Genomic DNA, 9,788 nt, shown 5'->3' on the forward strand with positions numbered 1-9,788 from the left:
GTAATAATATTCAATTCAGTAATGGTCTCCAAGTCAAAGACACTGGAAAAATGCTGGCAGCAAGCTCTTCAGAACACACAGAATCCTACTTAGTTCTCATGAATCCAAGTTATTCTTTCAAAAACCTTTAAAAAACTAAACCAGCCCATGACATCAGCCTGTCATTTGTGACCTCCCCAGCACAGCCCTCTTAAACATGAGACAGAACAACAGCATTGCATGGATAAAATTATTTATTGGAAACAAATATTTACACAAAGTATAAAGGCAATCACTTCAATCATTTCTTTTTTAACAAGATAAAGTTACTCCATTACAAGATCTGTTCAGTAACAGATTTAGTAACAATGCAGAATATTTTAAATCCCTGAGACTGAGGCCGTCTCACCTTTTATGCACTCCATCCTCCACAAATTTAATTTTCTGCTCAGTTCTGCTTTTAGTGGATTACCATCCAAAATTACACTGTCATTCTTTACATCAGCACAAAATTTAAAACTGCAAGCAAGCCCAAGTTTCAGATCAAGTTTACTTACATTCAGCTGGAGGCATCCAGTTTAAAATTACTCCCAATTTCCAGCTGGTATCCAAGCTGCTTTATAAATAAGGCTACTGACTCTGAAGATATAATTTATTCCCCTTAACCCAGACACAGACGCCAACTGCTTTTTTTTCTAGCTGGACACAGCTAATGGTTTTTACTTTTCATACAGGGGTATTGAGATGTGAATCCAAGGCTTTAGGCACAATTCCTTTTGTATCTGGACTTAAAACCATCACAAGGAAGCTTAGTAACACGGGGTTCCAGTTCCTACTGCAGACCTGTAGTAATTTACCCATGTGCCCTTAGCATTTTTTAGGTTTATAGGAGGCAGACAGTTTAGGAATGGCAAACTTGGGGAGCAAGCGTTTCCTCCTAAGCAATTTAAGTTCCATTATTCACTTCAGCAGGAAGCCAGCCTGCAAAGGCCACAAAGGCAGATCCAGACATACGGATGCAGAGAATTTTCAGTCCAAGTTCAGACTTTTTTTCCTAGTAAGATTGTTGTCTCTTGTCCGAGGATGTAATAGTTCAATAAACACAACTCCTCTAGCTGGCACATGGCAATCAGCATAAGCAAAGCACAGGGGACAAGGCTAAACTTAAGTACTTTCAAAAGGATGCAGCTGATGTTGGTGTTACCTGGTCAGTGGCTAGCTCTTCAGTTGGAGATGGGAACAAAGAACTAATAAAATCCAAGGCATAAACCAACTAAATAAAATTATTTCAAATAGCAGAGGTAGATTTTATCCAGTGTCATATATAACAGCCATTCCTGTAAGTGCAGAGCTCTAGGAATTAAACAATTCAGATCAAATTTGACCTATGTGCTCTTAGAATAATTACAGCAAGCTTTTTGCATATCCTTCAAGAAAGTAGGCACACCACTCTGTAAAGAGAAAAGTGGAAAAGTCATTCTTGTATAATGTAATCAAGAAAAACTATAAGCAAGATGAGAACTCCCACTGTATACATCAGGGCATTCAAAGAAATACAGGACAATTCTAAAATCTTGTAAAAAGCAGTAGACCATTCCTTGAATACTTCATTAACAGACTGCATTATTCAAGTTTACTTGTGTTAAGGCTACTCATATATGCTCTGGAACATGGATTTGTTTGTTTTGTTGCACAAATTTACCTGTCTGGTTGACTAACCAAAGGAATTTGATAGGAAAAAGAAAAAATAAGACAACTGCCATGAGAGCAGACAATAGCAAGAGGCTAAAAATGAGACTGCATACGAGCTAAAAAGGTCACTACATCCATTTCAGAAAAAAAGTAATTCTACCCAACATGCAGAAGACAGGTACAGGCGCAGTGAATACATTGTTTGAAACAGATTAGACAAAGACAATGGTGCTGTCAACCTTTACTTACCTTGGCAGCCCAATTGACCAGCCATGATGGAATCATGCCACCAGGATTATCAAAATAGTACATATAGACTAGAGATGAGAGAGAAGTTACCAGAAAGTTATCCAGCCATAGTCTGAGTATTAGCTCTAACACCAGGTGACAGAAGCTGTCGGTGTGCATGACTGAAGCACCAAGTACAACAGTTCTGCTCTAAATTCTCCACAAAAAAAGTCAACTTGTACTCAAGTGGAATGTGAGATAAGTATAGCCATTCCCAGTTAACCTCTACGAAGCTGGGAGTGCTATCATACTAAATTTAGACTATTGCAACTCATTTTAGGCAGCCTGCCTTACAAAATAAGGTTGTCTTTAAAGGACTAATCTCAGACAGGAGTCAATCTCTAGGCAAACCCTTTAATGTATAAATCTGACAAACATGATACTTAAATCATTGCTGAGTTAACCAGATTGCAGCTAGCATCAGACTCTACCCAACTAAACTGGCTGGCAGGAAAAGATTGCTGGTGTGGGATGGGGGTATGGGGGTGGGATGGGGGGGTTCACAATGAAGTTGTCAGTAGTCTGTTCTTAACTACTCAGCCCAACTGTTCAATAAAAGATCCATAACAGTAGCACACTACACTGGACATTTCCAGAACTTAATTAATTTTTACGTATTCCTAGTGCTCAGTACATCCACTTTATCGTAGCTGTTTTTAGCTTAAAACTTCCAGTTTTCCTCTTTGTGCATTTTGCCAATACATACACTCTCTGGCTACACGACTTGTGATCACACTTTCTTGACCTCTTACCTTTCGATCCAGTCTTGCCATCACTTTCAATTGCCAGACTTTGTTTATAGCTTTTAACTCTGATAATGCCAGGCTTTTCAGGGCACTGAGGAACAGACACGCTTTGAGCTAACACAACCCAGATCTTTCGCCCATCAACATCCATCTCTCGACACTCACGAATATAGACATACTGTATTCCAAGTTGAGGAGGCATGTCAAAATACTGTCAGTTTGACACATGATGAATTGACAAGTGAATTCGATTACCAATACCAGCTCCTTCAAGTTATTTCTTATGCTTCTACAGGATTCAATCCTGCAGAGTAATAATTCAGCTATGTGAGCTTTAGTTGTGTGGGGGAAGAGGCACCCACACTCTTCTTCATGCTATACATATCACATGCCATACATGTTACATGAGGACTGCAAGATCTTAGATCAAGTGCAGCGGAGCAGTAGAATCAGTACATTGTTGGGATCCCTTGATGACCAGGTGAGAAACTGCAAGAGGAACAAAACGTTTGAAAGGATACATCTCTGTTGGAGAGAGGAAAAGGGTATTTCACTTCCCAGTAAATTACTTTTTCACCATCGTAAGTTTTCTCATACAGTTCTACAATTGAAAAAGAAAGATTATTAGGTATTTTTATTTCTACTGTAACAGAATCATACATGGCATCAAGAACTACTCACATTTCTGACATGAATACATTTTACATGCAACCCTTATGTCAAAATTGATATGTATGTAAAGTTGTAGCAGTAGAAGACAAAAGACTTTTCAAAAAGTTCTGTTGCAGGGTTGTTCAGAAACCAAATACACAAAACCAGGTGGCCTGTTTTTCTACTGCTATTGAATTCATTGATTAAAAACAAAAAAAAAACCCCACCAAACTAAAAAAACCCCAAACACAAAGGCAGAAAATTTCCAAGTTGAGGAGACAGAGTCAAATCCCTTTTCAGATAGTTAGCTCATCCAAAGCATTTCCATCTCAAAGCTTTTTGCTTGCCTATGCATATTCTGTATAATTCTGACCCACAAGTACAGTACACTTTTTTCACAAGCATTATCCTTGTAAATGATTCCAAGTTAGCATGGAACTAGGATAAGTGCTGCTTTCTAATACCTGAAGATGTCTTACATGAGGGATTAATGAAGTCTGAGAAAGCTATTAGGAATTTCACAGCAGTATATCCAGGCAAGAGTGAACAAGAAGCTTGAGCAGTTTATGAGCCGTCATTACACCACCTTCTCTCTGCCTGGAAACTCAATCAGAAGGCAGCTGAATAGGGAAAAAAAAATATCTAAGAATAGTCCCTAAAACATGGCAGTGACTGAGATAGTAGTGTGGCATAAAAGAGAAAAACTAGTTCAAATCAAACTACATAACTCAGTTTGAAAAACTACAGCTTCTTCCCTTAAGGTAATAACTGCCATTGTCAGGGTCATGGGCCTGACAACCCATGAGGCTGAGCCAGGGCAAGTTCCTGTCCGCTCCGGGACTGGTCATTACATGGGTGCAGTTAAAAAGGGTGTGATCCCTTTTCACATTAACAGTCAGAGTGGTCTTTTCCTCCTCTAAAGCAGACTTCTGCCTGAGGTGCTATATATTTGTCAGAGTTAATGCAGTCTGCCACGTCACTTTCAGGCAAGAAGAGTGCCACAGATGGGAGATTCTTCCCCTATATAACATGTTCCAAACTAAGCTTCTGTTAGGATGCCATGCAAGTCAGCTGTCACCCATAAAAACAGCTTCCTGTCTTCTCCAGGTTGGATGCAGAACGCTCCCAGTGTTGTAATAAGCTCCGGCATTACGCTATCCACCAGAGGTCACTGGAGCATTGGTTTATTAGCTTGTCTTTCATTGCTAACTGCAGAGCTTTCCTTTTCCAAAGGGATTAAGACACTATTTTAAAGATCTCGATGCAATTGTTAGCTACTAACTCATCTACTTTTGTATCTTTGCAAACACAGAAAAAGCACACAATAGGTAAGTCATGTCCCAGGTGTATTCACTTTAGTGTGCCAGTACTAGGGGATAGCTTCCGATGAAAGCATAACACAGTGCGCTTTAACCAACAATCAGATTTCACTCAGCATTACTACAAGTCCATTTTATTCATAATAGGCACAGCTGCATTTGCTGCTTTAGCAGTCAATTATTGCCATTAAATTGTTGGGAAATATGATCTCAAACAGGATGGTGTTGCAATCAGCAGTAGCAAGTGTCAATATTGCTCAGGCCCAACCATTTTGTATCATGCCACAGAAGCATGCCACCTCAACTACTCTACAGTTTAGGCACAGATTCGCTGCTGAATTGGCAGCTGCAGCATAACCCAGGCCTCAGGATGTCCACATCTTGTAGATATCCAGGAGCCTGCTTTGGAAATAGCCAGGGCACTAAGAGCAATGCAGCCACGGCAGCAGACATACTAAAATTTCTGAGGCCTCAGGCAAGCCCTTGCCAGGAACAGATCAGAGCACGACCCTCTGAAGTACTCACAGGAATCCTGTCCATATCTGCCTCCAGTCAGGCCTTCATAAAGAGTTTTGCTGAACAGAACTAGAGGACAGAGATTAGCTCCTCTTATGCTTAATGCAGGAGCAGTTACCTTTTCAACTAAAAAAGCAGCTACTTCTACTCTGGTCACGTTTTTATGTCAATGCCAGCCAGCAGTTCAGCAACTCTTCTTTGGACTGCCATTACTGCACAGCTGTAAGAGCAACAAGGAATACAAAGAGTAAAACAAAGAGCAAGAAGGCTCTGAATGGAAGTCTTCTGTTTTTTCCTCCCTAAATGTGAAAGAGAAAAACTAAGTTTATACTGTTTGTATTAAAAATGTTGGCTAGCACTATTTCACCCGATGTACAGTTCAAAAGAATGAGTGGGCTTCTGTCAATTTTTAAGCTCAAAGGAAAGCGTTAACATTATATTTATGCCCTTCAAGAGTTAACTTCTGTGAAATGCTGGACTTGTACCAGCCCAAGTATGAATTCACAAATGAACATATCATGGTCAGCAAGGATATAAACGCCAGCACTGCAACATTATCTAGTTTTTAGTTTAAGGGTGTAGCTTCCCCCAACTGCTTCCTTTCTTTTCTTTAAGAAGGCATTACCAAAAAGTGTTTGTTTAAGAAGGATTCAGTTCTCCTAAATGCACTTAAATCAAAGACTACTGCAGTAACTTAAGATAACATTCTATTTTTACATCCAATATGATAACGTTGAGTCCCACTGCAGCACATTTTGTTTCATTAATGGCAAAGTGACCTTTACTACAAGAAAGCTATTGCCCATTTTGACAAATAACACTTACTAATGAACTCACAGCTTCTTAAGCTTGACTATGTACTGACACAAGTCAAATATGTGGTTGTCTATCAACAGAGCCAAAGGCATTACCAGTAATCGATTACCATAGAGCTGTTCTAGACTTACCAAGCACAACATTTAACAACAATTATTTAGTTTTTAAACACTGTTCTTTGTTCAGCAAAACACCTCAACTGTGTTTCAATTTTATTGGCCTGAACTGATTTTAAGGACAGACTTAAAAGGGAAGGGCTCCCCATGTTTAAAATAAAAGGATTACTGTCTACATCAGCTGAATCCTTCCCTTATCACTGCTGGAGTAAGATGCTTAACATCATATCGATATCCAGGTTCAAGTCCCTTTTTCAAAGACAGCATTAAATAAACACAACTAAATTGGTTATCCCTTTCTCTGTAAAAGCCCGAAGTCACCAACTATTCTCTCAACAGACCCATTTCTGACTGTAAAAGGTGCCAAGATCAACCAGTGCTTTCAGGAAAAGACATTCATCACATGTCAAACTGGTGTAAGCCACTGCACTCTTCTGGGCTTTGCTGCAATATGCAAAGATACACAGAAGAAAACATCTCCATTTCTTCCCAGAACATCTACTAAAATTTTACCTAGGAAATACAAAAGCTAGAACCTGCAAGGTGCTCCAGCATAACAAGTGATGCCAATTATATGCTTTAACCAACATGGAAAGAATTCATTCCAGAAGGAAGCTATAGGGGAATTAGATGTTAGCTGTTGCATATCAGTGTTTACTGGTATATTTGCGGAGTGCAACCTTATCCCAAAAGATATTTAAGTCTGGTCTGAAGTCTTGGGATGCAGCAACTTCAAAATACTTTTGAAGAAAGTTTTAGTGGGAAAAATCAATGTGGACATAAAGCTTGCTTTTAAACTGCCTAGATGAGCTTACCTTTAACATACTGATCCCATTGTTTTCTGAAATTTAAATCCATGTAGACATCCACACACAGTTTTGGGGGACAGTCAGCAAGACCACCAAAGATTTTATATTCATAAAGTCCTGATTGCTGTGAAAACAGAAGAGGGAGAGGAAAAGTCACACAGGAAAGGGAAGTACTCTGCAGCAGGGAGAACAGCTGAAGGAAGTTAGGTGGGGCACATACTACAAATTTGCTCAAGAGCTGTGAAAAGCAAGTGTTCAAAAAACAATGCAAGATTCAGTCTCTAACCTCTCAACTTTTTGATCTATACATGAAAGTTTAAATCCAGACAGGCTGCCCAGCACAATGGTTGTTCCTTCCCTTACACCAGTATCCCTTTTACTCCCTAAGCAGTTCCAAAGGGACCGTGTTTCTTTACACACACAAGCCCCTTTTCATCTCCAGTGGTCAGTATGGACTAAATCCTGCCCACACTGAAGCTTACCAGAGGCATTAAATTGCTGTGGCAAGGTCTCCCTGTATAACATGCCTAAGAATCTCAGCCATTTCCAGGAGGTTACCAGTACTGCACAATCTGGAATAAGCTTTCCAGCAAGTTACGTATGCTTATACCTCAGGCTGCGATAGCAGTATGCTTTACAATGTTCATGCTTACGTAAAATGCACTGATTTATCTGCGTTGATTATTTACCAGCTATTTTCTTTCTGAAAGCTGTCTGCACTGAAGGGGTGGGGTGCAGGATATCTCCTATGTTAATGCTTTTAATGTTTCTCTCAACATATGGAAACTCCATCTGTGCCTATAGAGCAATGTTTGTACTATTGTTAGCACCAGTTCAGGACAAAATTAAAACAATGAGAGTATTTTGAATATACAGTGTAGGAGTCAAATTCAAGCATTCCCAAGGAAAGGGAGGGAAGGATTATACAACATTTCGTTAGTGAATGGTTCATTTTTCTTCTTCCCTTTCCCTTCACAAATCCACCCTCGAAGATTAAGATTTGATATACCAGCAGACAACAGTGAGACCAAGAAGCTTAAGCTACTCATCTTCACTGTGGCTTCACTACAGCATCAGTCCCTAACTTCAACCTGAGCTGTTCAGCCCCTGTGCAGCCCCCTGCACTCACATCATCTTTGTAAAAGGCATCAACATTTTTATTTTTTAATTAAATTTTTTTAATTATTTTTATTTTACAAGAAAAGCTAATTTTGAAAATATCACACCTGAAATTGAGCTAAGATCCAACAGCGTATGCCAAAGCCCTACATTGACACTTCAAAAATTGTTGTTTTAGCTGAAAGACTGTTTCATTCCAGGTCACTAGTCAGAATGCTATGTGGACTGTCTTGCTTAGTGTCATGTAAGGCAAGAGAACAACAAACCACCTCTGAGGTGTATGAAGTGACTTTTTTTTTTAATTAAAAAAAAAAAAAAAAAGAACAAAACACTTTCCCTACCCCGTCTTGCCTTTCACACAGTCCTATGCATTTGCTTTATTTGCTATTTTTCTTTCCTAACATGACCATGCATGATTTTCCAGAATACAAAATTTTCATGCAAAGCACAGCATGAAGTTCAGCTTGATAAGGAGTTGAGAGGTAACTATGATCACAGAGCTAATGAAATAGGATATTTATACGGATTCAAAAGTCATTGTTAAATCACAAATCACTGTGATTTAGGACTTAATAAACACTTGCTACATTAATCAGTTACAAGTCAATTCTGGAAACCTAAGTTTTTGAGCTTCTTAAGAGAAGTCCCCCTCAAAAGGGAGCAATTTCATTCCAGCCCTTTCTAAACTACCTACTGATTTCACGGGGAGAAAGGTGACAAACCAGTTTGAAGGGAGTTTTGGAGGGAGGCAGGTGGAAGGGAAGCGGGAGTGTGCAGATCAGAGGATGCTCTAACGCAGGAGGTGCTCGGGGGCCGGTACGCTGGGACGGGGCTCCCCTGGCCACGCAGACCCCTGGGAGGGGGCTCGGCAGACGAGGGGGACACGCAGAACTGGACCACGACAGCTCCTGTCGCCGGGAGCACCTTCCACCAGGAATTTTTCCGGCCACCAGCTGTTAACGAGCTTTAGGAGCTTCACAGTGTACAGAGGCGAACCGCAGTTTGTGAGAGCGGTGTTTACCGCAGCAGAGCGGCTTTCTCCAGCAGCGGTTAATAGCATTACCCCGAAAGCTGCTTTCCGGGAGCCTGGAGAAACTGAGCCGAGGCCGGTAGCGCCCGGACGGGCAGCGGACCTCAGCGCGACCGGTGCGGGGAACCGGCGGCTCCGGACAGGGAGGTGCCGGCGGGCGCTCCCCCGCCGCCGGCAGACAGCCGCCCCCCGCCTACCCCGAGGCCCTACGGCCGCGCTCTCCCGGCTCCCCGCCCCGGCTCAGCCCCGGGCGAGGAGGGCCCAGGGCACGGCCGCCCCCCGGCGCGGGGGACCTCGCTCCCCGCTCCCTCCCGCCCACCTCGTCGTACAGCCGGTAGATCCTCACGCCCATGCTCTCCACCAGGAGCTGCCAGGGCCCCCCCGCAGCCGGCGCCGGCTGGTCCAGCTCCCAGCAGGCGGCCCGAAACTGCTCCTCGGAGAAGCCCCGCGTCCCCGCCGCGTCCATTCTCCGTGCCGGCGGGAGGCGGCGGCCGAGCGCGGGGCATTGCCGGCCGCGCTGCGCCCAGCCAATGGCCGCCGCCCGCCCGGCCCCCACCGCGCCGCCATGACGGGGCCCTCACAGTGCCGGTGCCCCGGGGCGTAGGGAGTGGAGGGTGCGGGTTTACATTGGCGTTCACCCTCCGGCCCGTCTGCGGGCGCGACTTTTTGCCCAGCGCTCTTTCTCCGTGCTTTCTCCAGGCTCGTAA

At 42.5% G+C, this 9,788-nt stretch overlaps 1 protein-coding gene across 4 annotated transcripts; it reads right to left on the reverse strand.

Moving 5' to 3' along the window:
• Positions 1-215: 215 nt before the first annotated feature.
• PCTP (phosphatidylcholine transfer protein) lies at positions 216-9,571 on the reverse strand. 4 transcript variants are annotated; one of them, XM_086762263.1, is made up of 6 exons: positions 9,401-9,571; positions 6,939-7,056; positions 3,227-3,306; positions 2,712-2,883; positions 1,921-1,988; positions 216-1,226 (listed from the first exon to the last, which is right to left on the reverse strand). In XM_086762263.1, exons 1-6 carry the CDS (start codon positions 9,545-9,547, stop codon positions 1,203-1,205), a joined length of 609 nt encoding a protein of 202 aa, XP_086618389.1. In that variant the 5' UTR covers positions 9,548-9,571; the 3' UTR covers positions 216-1,202. The 4 variants fall into 4 exon arrangements, with proteins under 4 accessions (XP_086618389.1, XP_086618388.1, XP_086618391.1 ...); XM_086762262.1 differs by having other exon boundaries at positions 216-1,430; XM_086762265.1 differs by lacking the exon at positions 1,921-1,988.
• Between the last annotated feature and the right edge of the window lie 217 nt (positions 9,572-9,788).

This window comes from Chlamydotis macqueenii, chromosome 18 (assembly GCF_036417535.1).
Source record: "Chlamydotis macqueenii isolate bChlMac1 chromosome 18, bChlMac1.mat, whole genome shotgun sequence".
Classification (NCBI taxonomy): domain Eukaryota; kingdom Metazoa; phylum Chordata; class Aves; order Otidiformes; family Otididae; genus Chlamydotis; species Chlamydotis macqueenii.